Source organism: Oncorhynchus mykiss, chromosome 17, assembly GCF_013265735.2.
Source record: "Oncorhynchus mykiss isolate Arlee chromosome 17, USDA_OmykA_1.1, whole genome shotgun sequence".
In the NCBI taxonomy this organism is placed as follows: Eukaryota; Metazoa; Chordata; class Actinopteri; order Salmoniformes; family Salmonidae; genus Oncorhynchus; species Oncorhynchus mykiss.
The window spans coordinates 87,539,886-87,561,810 of NC_048581.1; the positions used below are offsets into that span (position 1 = coordinate 87,539,886).

General features: G+C 45.6%; 1 protein-coding gene across 1 annotated transcript in view; it reads left to right on the plus strand.

Moving 5' to 3' along the window:
* Positions 1 to 16,910: 16,910 nt before the first annotated feature.
* Positions 16,911 to 21,925, plus strand: part of LOC110493299 (acid-sensing ion channel 1) — a 459,369-nt gene continuing 454,354 nt past the window's right edge. The window contains exon 1 of the mRNA XM_036950916.1: positions 16,911 to 18,225. Within this exon, the coding sequence (XP_036806811.1) occupies positions 17,858 to 18,225 (368 nt within the window). The 5' untranslated portion in view covers positions 16,911 to 17,857. The remainder of the gene's footprint in view (positions 18,226 to 21,925) is intronic.

Here is a 21,925-nt window from a genome sequence, read left to right on the forward strand (position 1 = left end):
ACCTATTAAGACGAGGTGCTGGCTAGCGGAGTAGAACACCTATTAAGACGAGGTGCTGGCTAGCGGAGTAGAACACCTATTAAGACGAGGTGCTGGCTAGCGGAGTAGAACACCTATTAAGACGAGGTGCTGGCTAGCGGAGTAGAACACCTATTAAGACGAGGTGCTGGCTAGCGGAGTAGAACACCTATAAAGACGAGGTGCTGGCTAGCGGAGTAGAACACCTATTAAGACGAGGTGCTGGCTAGCGGAGTAGAACACCTATTTAGACGAGGTGCTGGCTAGCGGAGTAGAACACCTATTAAGACGAGGTGCTGGCTAGCGGAGTAGAACACCTATTCAGACGAGGTGCTGGCTAGCGGAGTAGAACACCTATTAAGACGAGGTGCTGGCTAGCGGAGTAGAACACCTATTAAGACGAGGTGCTGGCTAGCGGAGTAGAACACCTATTAAAAAGAGGTGCTGGCTAGCGGAGTAGAACACCTATTAAGAAGAGGTGCTGGCTAGCGGAGTAGAACACCTATTAAGACGAGGTGCTGGCTAGCAGAGTAGAACACTTGAAAATAAAAGAGAGCCCCACACTCTAGGAGCTCAGATGCAAAAATGTAATTACCAACGTTTCGACAGCCAAGCTGTCTTCATCAGGGTATAATCACAAACACTGCGGGATGACTCGTTTATATAGTGTCAAAAGACACAGGTGTCTGTAATCATGGCCAAGAGTGGTCTAATATCATTGGTTAATAATCAAATATTAAAATGTCATACAAAGAACAGCTTACAAACAACAAATGGATAGCATACGATCATAGATTAAGTTGACTACACAAGCTTACAAACAATTACAATGGCAAAGTCACAATAATCACAAGAATGGCTTCAGATCAAAGTCTACGTTGAGATCGAAGGGCGCAAGGGTCTTTAAATTAAAGATCCAGGCAGCCTCTCGTTTTAACAATAAATTATCGAGGTCACCCTCTCCTAGGGAGGGTGACATATTCGATGCCAATATAACGCAGAGACGAAATCGAGTGGCCTGCCTCCAAGAAGTGGGCCGCAACTGGATAAGTAAAGTTTTTACACCTAACGGTGCTACGATGCTCTGAGATATAATTCGCACTTTGTTTTACCTACATCATTTTTACCACAAGGACAAGTTATAAGATAAATAACTGCCTTAGTGGAGCACGTAATAACACCTTTGATCGATTTCCCTGTTTGTGGGTGTTTGAAGGATCTACATTTATAAGTGCCATTGCATTGAGCACAGCCATTACATTTGTAATTTCCATCCAATAGGGGCGCAAATAGATTTTGTTCAGGAATATCTTGGGGTGGTAAATCAGAGTGTACCAATTTCTGCCCCACGAGAATACGACCAAGGGAAGGTCCGAAAACACATTACCGAGACTATCATGGGATTTTTAGGATGTGCCAATGTTTGTGAACAATTCCCTTAATTTGTTCAGAGCACTTTGAATAGCCGGTAGTTAGAACGCAAGAATGCGTATTTTTGCGAGACTGACCTTGAAAAATGTAATGTCTTGTTTTGTTTAGAATTTTCTCAATGGCAGAACTCTGACATTCCTGTCTTGCAGGAAATCACACACAGAACGAGCAGTATGGCTGGTGGAATTGTCATGCTGGAGGGTCATGTCAGGATGAGCCTGCAGGAAGGGTACCACATGAGGGAGGATAATGTCTACCCTGTAACGCACATCGTTGAGATTGCCTGCAATGACAACAAGCTCAGTCCGATGATAATGTGACGCATTGAGGAGAGTGCACAGTTATGAACTTGAAATGCTATTCATAAACCAATTAGGCACATTTGGGCAGACTTGATACAAAGTTTTGAACAGAAATAAAATGGTTCATTGGATCAGTCTAAAACTTTGTGCATACACTGCTGCCATCTAGTGTCCAAAATCTAAACTGCACCTATGCTGGAATAATACATTATGGCCTTTCACTTGCATTTCAAAGATGATGGTACAAAAAAAATACAAAAAAGAATCGCATGTTTTTTTCTTTGTATTATCTTTTACCAGATGTAATGTGTTATATTCTCCTACATTCATTTCACATTTCCACAAACTTCAGTGTTTCCTTTTAAATGGTATCAAGAATATTCATATCCTTGCTTCAGGTCCTGAAATACAGGTATGTCATTTTAGGCAAAAATGGGGGGAAAAAAGGGGCGGATCCTTAAGACGTTTTAACTAAAGCTTTTAGTTAAGAAAGTCCAACACCAATAGCTGAGCATCAGGCATTCAGCACATGAGAGGGAGAGACGCAGACACAACACAACACAACACGACACACAATTCCCTTTAGGACCAGGTCCCTGCTGTAATTCTCTTTAGAGCCAGGTCCCTGCTGTAATTCTCTTTATAGCCAGGTCCCTGCTGTAATTCTCTTTAGAGCCAGGTCCCTGCTGTAATTCTCTTTAGAACCAGGTCTCTGCTGTAATTCTCTTTAGGACCAGGTCCCTGCTGCAATTCTCTTTAGGACCAGGTCCCTGCTGTAATTCTCTTTAGAACCAGGTCTCTGCTGTAATTCTCTTTAGAACCAGGTCCCTGCTGTAATTCTCTTTAGGACCAGGTCCCTGATGTAATTCTCTTTAGGACCAGGTCCCTGCTGCTGTAATTCTCTTTAGGACCAGGTCCCTGCTGCTGTAATTCTCTTTAGAACCAGGTCCCTGTTGCTGTAATTCTCTTTAGAACCAGGTCCCTATTGTAATTATCTTTAGGACCAGGTCTCTGCTGTAATTCTCTTTAGAACCAGGTCCCTGCTATAATTCTCTTTAGAACCAGGTCCCTGCTGCTGTAATTCTCTTTAGAACCAGGTCCCTGCTGCTGTAATTCTCTTTAGAACCAGGTCCCTGCTGTAATTATCTTTAGAACCAGGTCCCTGCTGTAATTCTCTTTAGAACCAGGTCCCTGCTGTAATTCTCTTTAGGACCAGGTCCCTGCTGTAATTCTCTTTAGGACCAGGTCTCTGCTGTAATTCTCTTTAGGACCAGGTCCCTGCTGTAATTCTCTTTAGGACCAGGTCCCTGCTGTAATTCTCTTTAGAACCAGGTCCCTGCTGTAATTCTCTTTAGGACCAGGTCCCTGCTGTAATTCTCTTTAGGACCAGGTCCCTGCTGTAATTCTCTTTAGAACCAGGTCTCTGCTGTAATTCTCTTTAGAACCAGGTCCCTGCTGTAATTCTCTTTAGGACCAGGTCCCTGCTGTAATTCTCTTTAGAACCAGGTCCCTGCTGTAATTCTCTTTAGGACCAGGTCCCTGCTGTAATTCTCTTTAGGACCAGGTCCCTGCTGTAATTCTCTTTAGGACCAGGTCCCTGCTGTAATTCTCTTTGGAACCAGGTCCCTGTTGTAATTCTCTTTAGGACCAGGTCCCTGCTGTAATTCTCTTTAGGACCAGGTCCCTGCTGTAATTCTCTTTAGGACCAGGTCCCTGCTGTAATTCTCTTTAGGACCAGGTCCCTGCTGTAATTCTCTTTAGGATCAGGTCCCTGCTGTAATTCTCTTTAGGACCAGGTCCCTGCTGTAATTCTCTTTAGGACCAGGTCCCTGCTGTAATTCTCTTTAGGACCAGGTCCCTGCTGTAATTCTCTTTAGGATCAGGTCCCTGCTGTAATTCTCTTTAGAACCAGGTCCCTGCTGTAATTCTCTTTAGGACCAGGTCCCTGCTGTAATTCTCTTTAGAACCAGGTCCCTGCTGTAATTCTCTTTAGGACCAGGTCCCTGCTGTAATTCTCTTTAGGACCAGGTCCCTGCTGTAATTCTCTTTAGAACCAGGTCCCTGCTGTAATTCTCTTTAGGACCAGGTCCCTGCTGTAATTCTCTTTAGGACCAGGTCCCTGCTGTAATTCTCTTTAGAACCAGGTCCCTGCTGTAATTCTCTTTAGGACCAGGTCCCTGCTGTAATTCTCTTTAGGACCAGGTCCCTGCTGTAATTCTCTTTAGGACCAGGTCCCTGCTGTAATTCTCTTTAGGACCAGGTCCCTGCTGTAATTCTCTTTAGGACCAGGTCCCTGCTGTAATTCTCTTTAGAACCAGGTCCCTGCTGTAATTCTCTTTAGGACCAGGTCCCTGCTGTAAATCTCTTTAGGACCAGGTCCCTGCTGTAATTCTCTTTAGGACCAGGTCCCTGCTGTAATTCTCTTTAGGACCAGGTCCCTGCTGTAATTCTCTTTAGGACCAGGTCCCTGCTGTAATTCTCTTAAGGACCAGGTCCCTGCTGTAATTCTCTTTAGGACCAGGTCCCTGCTGTAATTCTCTTTAGGACCAGGTCCCTGCTGTAATTCTCTTTAGGACCAGGTCCCTGCTGTAATTCTCTTTAGGACCAGGTCCCTGCTGTAATTCTCTTTAGGACCAGGTCCCTGCTGTAATTCTCTTAAGGACCAGGTCCCTGCTGTAATTCTCTTTAGGACCAGGTCCCTGCTGTAATTCTCTTTAGGACCAGGTCCCTGCTGTAATTCTCTTTAGGACCAGGTCCCTGCTGTAATTCTCTTTAGGACCAGGTCCCTAATGTAATTCTCTTTAGGACCAGGTCCCTGCTGTAATTCTCTTAAGGACCAGGTCCCTGCTGTAATTCTCTTTAGGACCAGGTCCCTGCTGTAATTCTCTTTAGGACCAGGTCCCTGCTGTAATTCTCTTTAGGACCAGGTCCCTGCTGTAATTCTCTTTAGGACCAGGTCCCTGCTGCAATTCTCTTTAGGACCAGGTCCCTGCTGTAATTCTCTTAAGGACCAGGTCCCTGCTGTAATTCTCTTTAGGACCAGGTCCCTGCTGTAATTCTCTTTAGGACCAGGTCCCTGCTGTAATTCTCTTTAGGACCAGGTCCCTGCTGTAATTCTCTTTAGGACCAGGTCCCTAATGTAATTCTCTTTAGGACCAGGTCCCTAATGTAATTCTCTTTAGGACCAGGTCCCTGCTGTAATTCTCTTTAGGACCAGGTCCCTGTTGTAATTCTCTTTAGGACCAGGTCCCTGCTGTAATTCTCTTTAGGACCAGGTCCCTGCTGTAATTCTCTTTAGGACCAGGTCCCTAATGTAATTCTCTTTAGGACCAGGTCCCTGCTGTAATTCTCTTTAGGACCAGGTCCCTGCTGTAATTCTCTTTAGGATCAGGTCCCTGCTGTAATTCTCTTTAGGACCAGGTCCCTGCTGTAATTCTCTTTAGGACCAGGTCCCTGCTGTAATTCTCTTTAGGACCAGGTCCCTGCTGCTGTATTTCACTTTAGGACCAGGTCCCTGCTGTAATTCTCTTTAGAACCAGGTCCCTGCTGTAATTCTATTTAGGACCAGGTCCCTGCTGTAATTCTCTTTAGGACCAGGTCCCTGCTGTAATTCTATTTAGGACCAGGTCCCTAATGTAATTCTCTTTAGGACCAGGTCCCTGCTGTAAATCTCTTTAGAACCAGGTCCCTATTGTAATTATCTTTAGGACCAGGTCCCTGCTGTAATTCTCTTTAGAACCAGGTCCCTGCTGTAATTCTCTTTAGGACCAGGTCCCTGCTGTAATTATCTTTAGGACCAGGTCCCTGCTGTAATTCTCTTTAGGACCAGGTCCCTGCTGTAATTCTCTTTAGGACCAGGTCCCTGCTGTAATTCTCTTTAGGACCAGGTCCCTGCTGTAATTCTCTTTAGAACCAGGTCCCTGCTGTAATTCTATTTAGGACCAGGTCCCTGCTGTAATTCTCTTTAGGACCAGGTCCCTGCTGTAATTCTATTTAGGACCAGGTCCCTAATGTAATTCTCTTTAGGACCAGGTCCCTGCTGTAAATCTCTTTAGAACCAGGTCCCTATTGTAATTATCTTTAGGACCAGGTCCCTGCTGTAATTCTCTTTAGAACCAGGTCCCTGCTGTAATTCTCTTTAGGACCAGGTCCCTGCTGTAATTATCTTTAGGACCAGGTCCCTGCTGTAATTATCTTTAGGACCAGGTCCCTGCTGTAATTCTCTTTAGGACCAGGTCCCTGCTGTAATTATCTTTAGGACCAGGTCCCTGCTGTAATTCTCTTTAGGACCAGGTCCCTGCTGTAATTCTCTTTAGGACCAGGTCCCTGCTGTAATTCTCTTTAGGACCAGGTCCCTGCTGTAATTCTCTTTAGAACCAGGTCCCTGCTGTAATTCTCTTTAGGACCAGGTCCCTGCTGTTACTCCCTGAATGGAATATAGCTGTAAGGCGTAGTAAACGTTGCTGCAGAGTATTTTCAGCATGATTTGCATGATCACCTTTTGCATCACAGAGCAGAGGTGTGATAAAGGTTATGTGGTCATAAAGAGGGAGACATTAACCAGTCAAACTGTTTTAGAGGAATTGAGGTGTGATAATGGGGGTGGCAGGTGGCCTAGTTGTTAAAAGTCCCAGCTCAAATGGGAAAAAATGTGTGTGGAGTGAGCCAGAAACCTGGAGAGTTAGTGGCATCATTCTAGATACCCTCACCATTACTTTCGTGTCCTTGAGCAAGACATTTAACCCCCTACGGCATCATTACGTTCTACAATAGCTCCAGGGGCACTGTACTGCCCCTGACCCATTGCTTCCATCCCCACGTGTGAGTGACCGTCTCAGGGGGCTTAGGTTGTGAGCAAAAAGGCAAATTCCATTCTCTGTCAGTTAATGGACAATAACGTACATCTTTATCTTATACAGGATGAGAAATAAAAGAAACCAAATGCTGATTAGTTGGACCAACTTCTATAGGCACTTGTGTAGTTTTGTGAAAACTGGATAAATTAAAGCAAAATGGCAGAAATTCTACCTACAATAGAAAGACAGGAGGCGGCCATATTGCCTAGGGCCTACCAGCCAAATATATACTAGGAGGCGGCCATATTGCCTAGGGCCTACCAGCCAGATCTATATCAGGAGGCACTGCCATATTGCCTAGGGCCTACCAGCCAGATCTATATGAGGAGGCACTGCCATATTGTCTAGGGCCTACCAGCCAGATCTAAATCAGGAGGCGGCCATATTGCCTAGGGCCTACCAGCCAGATATATATGAGGAGGCGGCCATATTGCCTAGTGCCTACCAGCCAGATATATACCAGGAGGCGGCCATATTGCCTATGGCCTACCAGCCAGATCTATATCAGGAGGCACTGCCATATTGCCTAGGGCCTACCAGCCAGATATATATGGGGAGGCACTGCCATATTGCCTAGGGCCTACCAGCCAGATCTATATGAGGAGGCACTGCCATATTGCCTAGGGCCTACCAGCCAGATCTATATCAGGAGGCACTGCCATATTGCATAGGGCCTACCAGCCAGATCTATATGAGGAGGCACTGCCATATTGCCTAGGGCCTACCAGCCAGATCTATATGAGGAGGCACTGCCATTTTGCCTAGGGCCTACCAGCCAGATATATATGAGGAGGCACTGCCATATTGCCTAGGGCCTACCAGCCAGATCTATATGAGGAGGGACTGCCATATTGCCTAGGGCCTACCAGCCAGATATATATCAGGAGGCACTGCCATATTGCCTAGGGCCTACCAGCCAGATATATATGAGGAGGCACTGCCATATTGCCTAGGGCCTACCAGCCAGATATATATCAGGAGGCACTGCCATATTGCCTAGGGCCTACCAGCCAGATATATACCAGGAGGCACTGCCATATTGTCTAGGGCCTACCAGCCAGATCTTTCAGATCTAGTGCCTGTAGAGAAGGGATCGTCAATTGGTGGACTGCAGCCAAATTTATTTGGCCCCCCCAAAGTGAAACGTTTATTTTGTTTTTGTACATCAGACTGTAAAATCACTATGAATTCAGCTCAAAATTATTTTCACTTTTTCACTTTATTCCCATGTATTTCCTGTCATAGAGAGATGTGATCATGTACCAATGTAATCAAGGTTCAAAATGATTATGTTTTTGTCAGATACTATGTCTGTTTGGGATTCTTGCATTCATTTGTAGAATAGAAATTATTTATAATTTATTTATAAGTGTTCTGGCCACCCTAACCATCGTCCCACGGCTGAATCTATTTGATGATCCCTGCTGTAGCGGGTAATGGGTCTCGGTCTAGGGCTTGTTTCTGGACAGGGCCTAAGAATGTTTTTAAATGTCAATTCTTTCAGCTCTTAGTACCTACCATAGAGGAGTGTGGTCCCAGTTTAAGGGTAGTTTATGGACAGGGCCTAAGAATGTCCTCCAATGTCAAATCTTTCTTCCCAGCGTTTCCATGGGGAACCTTGTAGGAGTTAATGGTCCATCTGTCCAGATATACGAGGAAAGCCAACCATCTGACAACCTGTGTGTGTGTGTCTGTGTGTGTGTGTGTGTCTGTGTGTGTGTGTGTGCGTGTGTGTGTGTGTGAAGATAACAGTTCTTTGGAAGCAGGATTAGGCTCCACAGTTAAATCAATGGGAGGGTTAGTGGGGACAGCTTAGCAACAAAATGAGGTCAAGGGCCACATTGAGCTCCTGAAACCTGTAGATAGAGGTACTACCTGGCTGTAGATAGAGATACTACCTGGCTGTAGAGAGAGCAGAGTGTCTATTCATCTCTCTGCCAGGTGCTTAGCCTGTGGAATTGGCACACCAAAGCCTTTTCTCTCTCTGTCTCTTTCGCTCTCTCCCCCTCTTGGTTTCTGACTAGTGTAAGAGGCCAATCAGCATGCATGTCTTGGCAGAACCAGATCCCACAGCCAAACCTATCCCAGTGCCCAATGCCATTATGCCAGTCTCTGGCTTCACACTGTTATCACAATGAAATATTAAACAGTGTTATGCTCGCCATGCCAGGCACCAGAAACATAACTGATAAACAGCTGTGTAACAGGGTCAAAGGTCTCTAGCCACCTGAAGACTAATTACATAGAGACTGGACTAGTAGTGAAGGACCAGAGACTGAAGAATAACTACATAGAGACTGGACTAGTAGTGAAGGCCCAGAGACTGAAGAATAACTACATAGAGACTGGACTAGTAGTGAAGGTCTAGAGACTGAAGAATAACTACATAGAGACTGGACTAGTAGTTAAGGCCCAGAGACTGAAGACTAATTAATTGCCTCTCTTTCTCTCTCTCCCTCTCTCCCTCCCTCCCTCCCTCCCTCCCTCCAATTCAAGGGGCTTTATTGGCATGGGAAACATATGTTAACATTGCCAAAGCAAGTGAAGTAGATAATAAACAATAAAAATGAACAGTAAACATTACACTAACAGAAGTTCCAAAATAATAAAGACATTTCAAATGTCATAATATGTATATATACGGTGTTGTAGTGATGTGCAAATGGTTAAAGTATAAAAGGGAAAATAAATATTCACCTGTATTTAACCAGGTAGGCTAGTTGAGAACAAGTTCTCATTTACAACTGCGACCTGGCCAAGATAAAGCAAAGCAGTTCGACACATACAACAACACAGAGTTACACATGGAGTAAAACAAACATACAGTCAATAATACAGTAGAAAACAAAGTCTATATACAATGCCTACAGTTTTTTTTGTTCTTCACTGGTTGCTGATTTCTTGTGGCAACAGGTCACACATATTGCTGTTGTGATGGCACACTATGAAATTTCACCCAGTAGATATGGGAGTTTATCAAAATTGGATTTGTTTTCAAAATCTTTATGGGTCTGTGTAATCTGAGGGAAATATGTGTCTCTAATATGGTCATACATTGGGCAGGAGGTTAGGAAGTGCAGCTCAGTTTCCACCTCATTTTGTGGGCAGTGTGCACATAGCCTGTCTTCTCTAGAGAGCCATGTCTGCCTACGGCGGCCTTTCTCAATAACAAGGCTATGCTCACTGAGTCTGTACATAGTCAAAGCTTTCCTTAAGTTTGGGTCAGTCACAGTGGTCAGGTATTCTGCCGCTGTGTACTCTCTGTTTAGGGCCAAATAGCATTCTAGTTTGCTCTGTTTTTTTGTAAATTCTTTCCAATGTGTCAAGTAATTATCTTTTTGTTTTCTCATGATTTGGTTGGGTCTAATTGTGTTGCTGTCCTGGGGCTCTGTGGGGTGTGTTTGTGTTTGTGAACAGAGCCCCAGGACCAGCTTGCTTAGGGGACTCTTCTCCAGGTTCATCTCTCTGTAGGTGATGGCTTTGTTATGGAAGGTTTGGGAATCGCTTCCTTTTAGGTGGTTGTAGAATTTAACGGCTCTTTTCTGGATTTTGATCGGCGGGAATCGGCCTCATTCTGCCCTGCGTGCATTATTTTGGTGTTTTTTATTTTGTGTTTCTCTCACTCTTCTCTCTCTCTCTCTCTCTCTCCACCCCAACATCATGACTTCTGAGAGCCTATCCCCCCATCATGATATCCCAATACTATCCCATCACTGGCTTCACACTGTCTTCCCAATGAAATATATAAAACAGTGTTCTTCCAGGCATCAGCAACAGAAGGATAAACAGCTATACTCCACCTGAAGCACCTGAGGCCCTACTAGAGAGAGACTGGATAAGCAGTGAAGGCCTCCTATTAATCTCTCTGCCAGACAGGTCCCTAGACTTTGCATTTTACACACAGCAGAGCCTTCTCTCTCTCACTCCTCTCTGACTCACCCCCCCTCTCTCTCACTCTGTTTCTCTTTCCCCCTCTCTCTACCCCTCTCTCTCACTCTGTTTCTCTTTCCCACTCTCTCTACCCCTCTCTCACTCTGTTTCTCTTTCCCCCTCTCTCTCCCCTCTCTCTCACTCTGTTTCTCTTTCCCCCTCTCTCTCCCTTGTCTCTCTCCCCTCTCTCTCACTCTGTTTCTCTTTCCCCCTCTCTCTCCCCTCTCTCTCACTCTGTTTCTCTTTCCCCCTCTCTCTCCCCTCTCTCTCACTCTGTTTCTCTTTCCCCCTCTCTCTCCCTTGTCTCTCTCCCCTCTCTCTCACTCTGTTTCTCTTTCCCCCTCTCTCTCCCCTCTCTCTCACTCTGTTTCTCTTTCCCCTTCTCTCTCGCCCTGTTTATCTTTCCCCCTCTCTCTCGCTCTGTTTCTCTCTCCCCTCTGTTTCTCTCTCCCCTCTGTTTCCCCCCCCTTCTCTGTCACTCTGTTTCTCTCTCCCCTCTCTCTCCCTTGTGTCTCACTCTGTTTCTCTCTCCCCTCTCTCTCTCTCCTGTTTCTCTCTTTCTGTGTCTCCCTCTCTTGGCATGCATGTTTTGGCAGACTCAGCTCCCAAAGCCAAACCTATCCCATTGCCCAATGCCATTATGCCAGTCTCTGGCTTCACACTGTCATCCCAATGAAATATTAAACAGTGTTCTGTTCGCCATGCCAGGCATCATCAGCATTAGGAGAAACAGCAACAACTATATCCAGAACTAGACCTGACACTTTTCACCTCGCTTAGAATTAGCTTTTTTGTTTTATACTAGAGTAGACATTCTATAAGAGGTCCTTATATATTTATGAATGCTTCTCTTATAGTTATAGCCATCTAATGTGAAGTGCAGAGGCCTCTTATAGTTACAGCTGTCTAATGTGAAGTGCAGATAAGCCTCGTATAGTAACAGCCATCTAATGTGAAGTGCAGAGGCCTCTCATAGTTACAGCTGTCTAAAAGTGGTGGGCCAACATCCAAACTGAGATGTCTGCCAGACTCTCAGAGACGCGTGTCACCACCTAGGTGTCAGAAGGGGAGGAAGGAGAAGAGTTGATGAGTGTCATCCTCATAGCAGTGACAGGACAGACCATGTGAGGATATGACGGAGCCGAGTGACTTGGTATATAGAGAGAAGAGGAGAGGGCCTAGAACCGAGCCCTGGGGGACACCTGTAGTAAGAATACGTGGTTCAGACCCAGACCTTCTCCACATCACCTGGTAGGATGTCATCCAGGAGTGTGCAGAGCCTGAGACACTCAGCTCTGAGAGGGTGGAGAGGAGGATCTGATGGTTCACGGTGTTGAAGGTAACGGATAGATCTATGAGGATGAGAACAGAGCAGAGAGTCAGCTTTGGCAGTGAGGAGAGCCTTTGTGACACAGAGGAGAGCAGTCTCAGTTGAGTGACCCGTCTTGAAGCCTGACTAGTTAGGGTTAAGAAGATCGTTTTGAGAGAGATAACGAGAGAGTTGATCAGAGACAGCACGCTGTGTGTTTTGGAAAGAAAAGAAAGAACGGATACCGGTCTGTAGATTTGACAGGAAGGAATTCAAATGAGGAGATGGACAGGTGGGGGGAGATGGACAGGTGGGAGAGGAGATGGACAGGTGGGAGAGGAGACGGACAGGTGAAGAGGAGATGGACAGGTGGGAGAGGAGATGTACAGGTGGGAGAGGAGATGTACAGGATGGAGAGGAGATGGACAGGTGAGAGAGGAGATGGACAGGAGGGAGAGGAGATGGACAGGTGGGAGAAGAGATGGACAGGTGATAGGGGAGATGGACAGGGGAGAGGGGAGATGGACAGGAGGGAGAAGAGATGGACAGGTAGGAGAGGAGATGGACAGGTGGATGAGGAGATGGACAGGTGGGAGAGGAGATGGACAGGTGAGAGGGGAGATGGACAGGTAGGAGAGGAGATGGACAGGTGATAGGGGAGATGGACAGGTGGGAGAGGAGATGGACACGTGGGAGGGGAGATGGACAGATGGAGAGGAGATGGACAGGTGGGAGAGGAGATGGACAGGTGAGAGGGGAGATGGACAGGAGGGAGAGGAGATGGACAGGTGGGAGAAGAGATGGACAGGTGATAGGGGAGATGGACAGGGGAGAGGGGAGATGGACAGGAGGGAGAGGAGATGGACAGGTAGGAGAGGAGATGGACAGGTGAGAGGGGAGATGGACAGGTAGGAGAGGAGATGGACAGTTGAGAGGGGAGATGGAGAGGAGATGGACAGGTGGGAGAGGAGATGGACAGGAGGGAGAGGAGATGGACAGGTGGGAGAGGAGATGGACAGGTGGGAGGGGAGATGGACAGGTGATAGGGGAGATGGACAGGACGGAGGGGAGATGGACAGGTGATAGGGGAGATGGATAGGTGGGAGAGGAGATGGACACGTGGGAGGGGAGATGGACAGGTGGAGAGGAGATGGACAGGTGGGAGAGGAGATGGACAGGTGAGAGGGGAGATGGACAGGAGGGAGAGGAGATGGACAGGTGAGAGAGGAGATGGACAGGTGAGAGAGGAGATGGACAGGTGGGAGAGGAGATGGACAGGTGGGAGAAGAGATGGACAGGAGGGAGAGGAGATGGACAGGTGGGAGAGGAGATGGACAGGTGGGAGGGGAGATGGACAGGTGATAGGGGGAGATGGACAGGACGGAGGGGAGATGGACAGGTGATAGGGGAGATGGACAGGTGGGAGAAGAGATGGACACATTTTCAAGTTTGTAACTTTCAAAATACAGAAATCTGAATACTTGACTGCTGACATTGAAAACCAGTTTGGGACTTTATCAACAATGGACTAATGAAACAAATACCAAAAAATATAGTTTTTGGGTGGAGTTTTCCTGAATGTTACCAACATTCAGTAGTAGCCTTCAATACACAATAAATGATATATACTGTATATTATAAACTGCGTGGTTTGAACCCTGAATGCTGATTGGCTGACACCCGTGGTATATCAGACCGTACACCACGGGTATGACAAAACATTTGTTTACGTTGGTAACCAGTTTATAATAGCAATAAGGCACCTCTGGGGTTTGCGGTATATGACCAATATACCACGTCTAAGGGCTGTATCTGTAGTACATAAGAACAGCCCTTAGCCGTGGTATATTGGCCACACACCACACCCCATTGGGCCTTATTGCTTAAGTAGACTGTGACATGCAGTCAATCCTATAGCAAATGGGGATTATATATGCATTATGAGCAATTTCATGGGTGAGTACTCTTATCCTCATGGTAGTAGGATCCTCATACTGCTTTGACAGTATTGCAGTAGGCTATTTGGCTAAAATTCTAGAGTCACTGGTGAATAGGCAACTATAATCTTATTTAACTGTTAACAATACTCTTTCTAGTAATCAATCTGGCTTCAGACCTAAACACAGTACTATTACGGCCAACGTGCGTGTTGTAAATGATATTACTAACGCCCTAGATAATAGAAAGCACTGTGCTGCCTTGTTCATAGATTTATCTAAAGCTTTTGACACTGTAGACCATGCAATACTTTTGGGTAAGCTGTCGTCAATAGGACTGGGACTGGATGCCTGTTGTTGGTTTCATATCTAAAGGATAGCAGTAAGGCTGTTAGAGTCGACGGCATCCAGTCAGAGCCATTGGAGTTGGTTAAAGGGGTCCCACAAGGTTCTATACTTGGTCCATTACTGTTCACTCTCTACATAAACAATATCGGTGATGAGATAAGAAAGTGTCAAATTCATTTATGTGCTGATGACACTGTCATGTACTCTATCGCTTCAACGGCTGACCAAGCATTATCACTATTGGAGACAGATTTTAAGATATTACAAGGGTCTTTTATACAGCTGAAACGTGTTCTTAAATGCAAAGAAAACACATTTTATGATTTTTTAATAGGTTCAAAAAGTTGGTTGAAAATACACTTGCACTTACGAGCTTGGTTCTCGAATTAATCAGGTCTCTGCATATAAATACTTAGGGATATGGTTGGATGATAAACTGTCTTTTAAAATGCATATTGACCAACTTTATAAACGGCTAAAAATCAAGCTAAGCTTCCTCTATAGAAACAGGACATGTTTGTCCTCTACAAATAGCAGACAAATTACAAGCTACTTTTATGTCTGTTTTAGATTATGGGGATATTATTTACATGCATGCTACAGCATTAACACTTAAAATCGCTGGATGCTACTTATCATTGCGCACTTAGGTTTATTACGGGTGCTAGCTACAGAACTCACCACTGTGTTTTATGTCATAATGTGGGTTGGACTTCGTTGTCCGGGAGACGAGAACAACATGCTTTTTTTTTTCGTGGTTGTCTATGAAGCACTTCTGAATAAGCTACCTTCTTATTTACCATCACTCATCAATATTAGAATTATAATTCCTAAAACCAGGTGTCAAGCATGGATTACACTTGAGGCCCATGTGGTTTCCATAGAGTTGGGTTTGGATGCCTTTTCCTGTTACGCTCCTTGCCTATGGAATAGCCTGCAGACTAAACTTAGGGGGACAAAAGTCTCCAGTCTGTTGCTCATTTTAAACATTTATTGGGTGATTTTTATTTTTGTATTGCTTGTAACTGTTTCTGGTAATGCAAGTTCTCGTGCTGTTAGTAGAATAACCTGTTAGGGGAATAACCTGTTAGTAGAATAACCTGTTAGTAGAATAACCTGTTAGGGGAATAACCTGTTAAGGGAATAACCTGTTAGTAGAATAACCTGTTAGGGGAATAACCTGTTAGGGGAATAACCTGTTAGTAAATAACCTGTTCAGGGGAATAACCTGTTAGTAGAATAACCTGTTAGGGGAATAACCTGTTAGGGGAATAAACTGTTAGTAGAATAACCTGTTAGTAGAATAACCTGTTAGGGGAATAACCTGTTAGGGGAATAACCTGTTAGTAAATAACCTGTTAGGGGAATAACCTGTTAGTAGAATAACCTGTTAGGGGAATAACCTGTTAGGGGAATAACCTGTTAGTAGAATAACCTGTTAGTAGAATAACCTGTTAGTAGAATAACCTGTTAGGGGAATAACCTGTTAGTAGAATAACCTGTTAGGGGAATAACCTGTTAGTAGAATAACCTGTTAGGGGAATAATCTGTTAGGGGAATAACCTGTTAGGGGAATAACCTGTTAGTAGAATAACCAGTTAGGGGAATAACCAGTTAGGGGAATAACCTGTTAGGGGAATAACCTGTTAGTAGAATAACCTGTTAGGGGAATAACCTGTTAGGGGAATAACCTGTTAGTAGAATAACCTGTTATAGGAATAACCTGTTAGTAGAATAACCTGTTAGGGGAATAACCTGTTGGTAGAATAACCTGTTAGGGGAATAACCTGTTAGTAGAATAACCTGTTAGGGGAATAACCTGTTGGTAGAATAACCTGTTAGGGGAATAACCTGTTAGGGGGATAACCTGTTAGGGGAATAACCTGTTAGGGGAATAACCTGTTAGGGGAATAAAGTGTTAGTAAAATAACCTGTTGGTAGAATAACCTGTTAGGGGAATAACCTGTTAGGAGAATAACCTGTTAGGGGAATAACCTGTTAGTAGAATAACCTGTTAGGGGAATAACCTGTTAGGGGAATAACCTGTTAGTAGAATAACCTGTTGGTAGAATAACCTGTGTGTAAATGTAATCTGATGCTGTATTGTTTTGTGTTATCTGTGATGGTTTTGTTTGTCTTGTGTAGTTTCTTAATCATTGTACCTAACCTGTATGTGTAAACATGTATACGCAGGGCCCAGATGTAAACAAAACCTTGGTCTCAGTCTGTGTTCCTTGTTGAAATAAAGATATAAATAAATAATACTACAAATAATTGACTATAGGCTGTACAGCATATGGCTGCCAACCCCAACTAACTAAGTGACTGTTTCTGCCTCATCTTTCCAAGGATGGGTTATTTGAATGTTCGTCCACATTCCATTCCATTCTAATCAGAAGTATTGATCAGGATTCAGAATGAGATATATTGTTTGGGTCCCATTCCCTGAGTTGTTTGTGGGTGGGTAAGGAAGGATTTTTTTTTCTGCCTTGTGTAGGTCTGCAGCCAGAGACACCTCATTTAGCTCATGTCAGCACTATTACAATCAGCCTCTCCCTGACACTGTTCAGACCATAGACCGGGGTGAATACACAACCACACACCCTCTCTCTCTCTCTCTTCCCTACCGCCTCAGCGCCACCGCCCCATGTTTTCTACCACTGATGAGTGTTACTTACAAAAAAATACAAAAATACTCTAGTGAATTCGATGCAAGAATCCGTGGTTTAAAATAACATAATAGGCGAGAATCAGTCGGAGAATCGCGGGGTTCGGAGCTTTAAGTGTTTTCCAACCGACTTTGTCACCCTATTTAAAACACGTGCCTTCCAATCCCCGCTCTTCTCCGATTCGGGCATCAAATTCATTGATCAGGGAAGGAAAACTGTTTATATCGACATCCTCAGCGATTCCCTCTGCATGTTTACCCCTAATTTGTTGCTTTTGGACTTACATTTTTTTTTCCTGATTATTAAGCATGATGGTCTCTTAAATCGTGTTTCATCTTATCCTACTCAAACGGGGAGTTTATAATGACTGCATTGTTGTGTTTAGTGCTGTTCTAGAGACAGGAGAGGAGGGATGCAAGGCGCTGTAGTTGCCTGACCGACACGCCGCTCACTGTTTTCTCACCGGTCCGGGACAAGACAGTCTCCAGGTGGGATTTACTAGAGCGGATGGGAAGGGACGAAGCGTGTTGTATGCGCAGACAATTTACAGCATCTCAACAAAAAAAACAGCGTTGTTTGTATTGCATTTGAATATGATTGAACCATATAATTGAACTGCTCCTGAACCATCTTAACTTCATTCAGTCCTTGCTGTGTTTTGGCTGGGAGTTGTTTTTGCAAGCCTGGAAGAGAGAAAGAGACCAATCAGTATTGAAATCTATTCATGCGCGTAAATTGGGACTCTTTTGGACATACTGTATGTTTGCGTTATCACATGGACCGTTTTGAAGGGAAATTGAGCGCAAAATAGACGACTTTGTTGTGACGAATGTATTGGTAGCCTAGATGGTAGACGGTGTTATTTTGTTGGGGAGCTCAGTGACGCAACATTTCATGCTGCCTGGACGAGGAAGAACATAGAAACCCATGCGTAGCACGGCGCGAACTCAGACTCACAGTCAGTACCTTCCTTCCTAGTGTTAGTAACACCCCCTGGTCTAGGCTACTATACCCCTCCATTTCCCAATCCTTCACACGGATACCGTACCGCCTCGTCATGGATCTCAAAGCGGAGTCGGAAGAGATGGTGGACTCTTTCAAGCGACCTCCGGCGATTGAAGTTTTCGCCAGCAGGTCGACTCTCCATGGCATCTCGCACATGTTCACTTATGAACGGATCTGCATCAAGCGGTGCCTGTGGATCTTGTTCTTCCTGGGTTCTCTCGGGTTCCTGGTCCTGGTGTGTGTGGACCGGGTCCAGTTCTACTTACAGTACCCCCATGTCACTAAATTGGATGAGATAGCAACACCGTTGATGATCTTCCCCGCAGTCACCTTCTGCAACCTCAACACGTTTCGCTTCGGCCGGGTGACACGCAACGATCTGTACCATGCCGGGGAGCTCCTCTCGTTGCTCAATGGAAGGTGTGTGTTTGTGATGTCATAATGTTGTTTTTCTAGTGTGTGTGTTTGTGATGTCATAATGTTGTCTGTCTGTGTATGTTTGTGATGTCATAATGTTATTTGTCTAGTGTGTGTTTTTGTCTAGTGTGTATTCTATATGTCCATATGAGTCTACCTGAAATCACCTGTTAGAAATATCTAAGTGTGAAAAGATCCCAGTTGTCAACGGTATGAGTTTCTAATCTGCTCCGTAAATATATTCTCCCAGTAACTTTTCATTATAAACTAGCAGACATATTCATCCACCTGACTGTATGCAGCTGTAGTCTACCGTCTGCTCTTAATTATGGTCAATTTTATAATGTGACATATTAACATGAAAGCCTGGTGCATCATATTCATTGAATTCATGTACTGTTGCGCATGCTAGACCTCAGGACATTCTGAATTGTATGAGAACACAAAAGGATACTAACAAGACAAAACAAACAATATCCCTTCAATAGAAGTTTGTGGAGCCACAACAATACCAGTTAACCGTTCAACTTATCCCGTTAGCCGCTCAACTTATCCCGTTATCCGCTCAACTTATCCCGTTAGCTGTTCAACTTGTCCCGTTAGCCGTTCAACTTATCACGTTAGCTTTTCAACTTATCCCGTTAGCCGTTCAACTTATCCCGTTAGCCGTTCAACTTATCCCGTTAGCCGTTAGCGCTCAACTAGTTAGCCATTCAACTTAACATGTTGGCTGTTCTGTTAGCTGTTCAACTTCACCAGTTAGCGCTTAGCCAATTAGCTGTTCAACTCAACCAGTTAGCGCTTAACCAATTAGCTGTTCAACTCAACCAGTTAGTGCTTAATCAATTAGCTGTTCAACTCAACCAGTTAGCGCTTAACCAGTTAGCTGTTCAATGTTCAACTTAACTTACCTGGCAGTATCCTGCTTCTGTACACAAACAACCTGGTGAACACGTGAAAAACCTTGATGTGAAAGAGCATGATGCTCTTTCACACTTACTGTAGAACGTGTTTGGCTACAGTAACTCTCTATGATATAATGAATAAGAAGGTAGCCTAGCGGTTAAGAGTGTGTGAAAAATCTGTAAATTTGCCCTCATTGCAGCTGTAAGTCGCTCTGGATAAGAGCATCTGCTAAATTGCTAAACGGAAAATGTAAGTAAGGGCCTCTCGAGCGGCGCATTTACTAGCTGTGCCACTAGATATCTTGGTTCGAGTCCAGGCTCTGTCGCAGCCGGCCGGCTGTGTGTTTCGAGTCATTGTCATGCTGGAAGACCCAGCCACGACCCATCTTCAATGCTCTTACTGAGGGAAGGAGGTTGTTGGCCAAGATCTCGCAATACATGGCCCCATCCATCCTCCCCTCAATACGGTGCAGTCGTCCTGTCCCCATTGCAGAAAAGCATCCCCAAAGAATGATGTTTCCACCTCCATGCTTCACGGTTGGGATGGTGTTCTTGGGGTTGTACTCATCCTTCTTCTTCCTCCAAAAACGGTGAGTGGAGTTTAGACCAAAAAGCTCTATTTTTGTCTCATCAGACCACATGACCTTCTCCCATTCCTTCTCTGGATCATCCAGATGGTAATTGGCAAACTTCAGACAGGCCTGGACATGCGCTGGCTTGAGCAGGGGGACCTTGCGTGCGCTGCAGGATTTTAATCCATGACGGCGTAGTGTGTTACTAATGGTTTTCTTTGAGACTGTGGTACCAGCTCTCTTCAGGTCATTGACCAGGTCCTGCCGTGTAGTTCGGGCTCATCCCTCACCTTACTCATGATCATTGATGCCCCACGAGGTGAGATCTTGCATGGAGCCCCAGACCGAGGGTGATTGACCGTTATCTTGAACTTCTTCAATTTTCTAATAATTGCGCCAACAGTTGTTGCCTTCTCACCAAGCTGCTTGCCTATTGTCCTGTAGCCCATCCCAGCCTTGTGCAGGTCTACCATTTTAGCCCTGATGTCCTTACACAGCTCTCTGGTCTTGGCCATTGTGGAGAGGTTGGAGTCTGTTTGATTGAGTGTGTGGACAGGTGTCTTTTATACAGGTAACGAGTTCAAACAGGTGCAGTTAATACAGATAATGAGTGGAGAACAGGAGAGCTTCTTAAAGAAAAACGAACAGGTCTGTGAGAGCCAGAATTCTTACGGGTTGGTAGGTGATCAAATACTTATGTCATGCAATAAAATGCAAATTAATTACATAAAATCATACAATGTGATTTTCTGGATTTTTGTTTTTAGATTCCGTCTCTCACAGTTGAAGTGTACCTATGATAAAACATTACTGACCTCTACATGCTTTAAGTAGGAAAATCTGCAAAATCGGTAGTGTATCAAAGACTTGTTCTCCCCACTGTATATCTGTTCTTAGAATTTAATCTGTTTTTACTTGATTATTATTTACCTTTATTTTAACTAATTTAACTAACTAACTTATTTTTATTTTACCTTTATTTAACCAGGCAAGTCAGTTAAGAACAAATTATTTTTGTAGGAACGGCCTAAGAACAGTGGGTTAACTGCCTTGTTCAGGGGCAGAACGACAGATTTTTAACCTTGTCAGCTCGGGGGATTCGATTTTGCAACCTTTTAGTTACTGACCCAACATTCTAACCACTAGGCTATCTGCCTACCCCACTACCTGCCACCCCCACTACCTGCCACCCCCACTACCTGCCTCCCCCACTACCTGCCACCCCCACTACCTGCCACCCCCACTACCTGCCTCCCCCACTACCTGCCACCCCCACTACCTGCCTCCCCCACTACCTGCCACCCCCACTACCTGCCACCCCCACTACCTGCCTCCCCCACTACCTGCCACCCCCACTACCTGCCACCCCCACTACCTGCCACCCCCACTACCTGCCACCCCCACTACCTGCCTCCCCCACTACCTGCCACCCCCACTACCTGCCACCCCCACTACCTGCCTCCCCCACTACCTGCCACCCCCACTACCTGCCTCCCCCACTACCTGCCACCCCCACTACCTGCCACCCCCACTACCTGCCTCCCCCACTACCTGCCACCCCCACTACCTGCCACCCCCACTACCTGCCTCCCCCACTACCTGCCACCCCCACTACCTGCCTCCCCCACTACCTGCCACCCCCACTACCTGCCACCCCCACTACCTGCCACCCCCACTATCTGCCACCCCCACTACCTGCCACCCCCACTATCTGCCTACCCCACTACCTGCCACCCCCACTACCTGCCACCCCCACTACCTGCCTCCCCCACTACCTGCCACCCCCACTACCTGCCACCCCCACTACCTGCCTCCCCCACTACCTGCCACCCCCACTACCTGCCACCCCCACTACCTGCCACCCCCACTACCTGCCACCCCCACTACCTGCCACCCCCACTACCTGCCACCCCCACTACCTGCCTCCCCCACTACCTGCCACCCCCACTACCTGCCTCCCCTACTACCTGCCACCCCCACTACCTGCCACCCCCACTACCTGCCACCCCCACTACCTGCCTCCCCCACTACCTGCCACCCCCACTACCTGCCGTCCCCAGTACCTGCCTCCCCCACTACCTGCCACCCCCACTACCTGCCACCCCCACTACCTGCCACCCCCACAACGCACTTTAGATTTTACACCTTTCACATCTTCTATCTCCATCTTTCTATCTCTTCTTTCCTTTCCTTAAACAATAGACGATGGCAGTCAAGATAACAAAA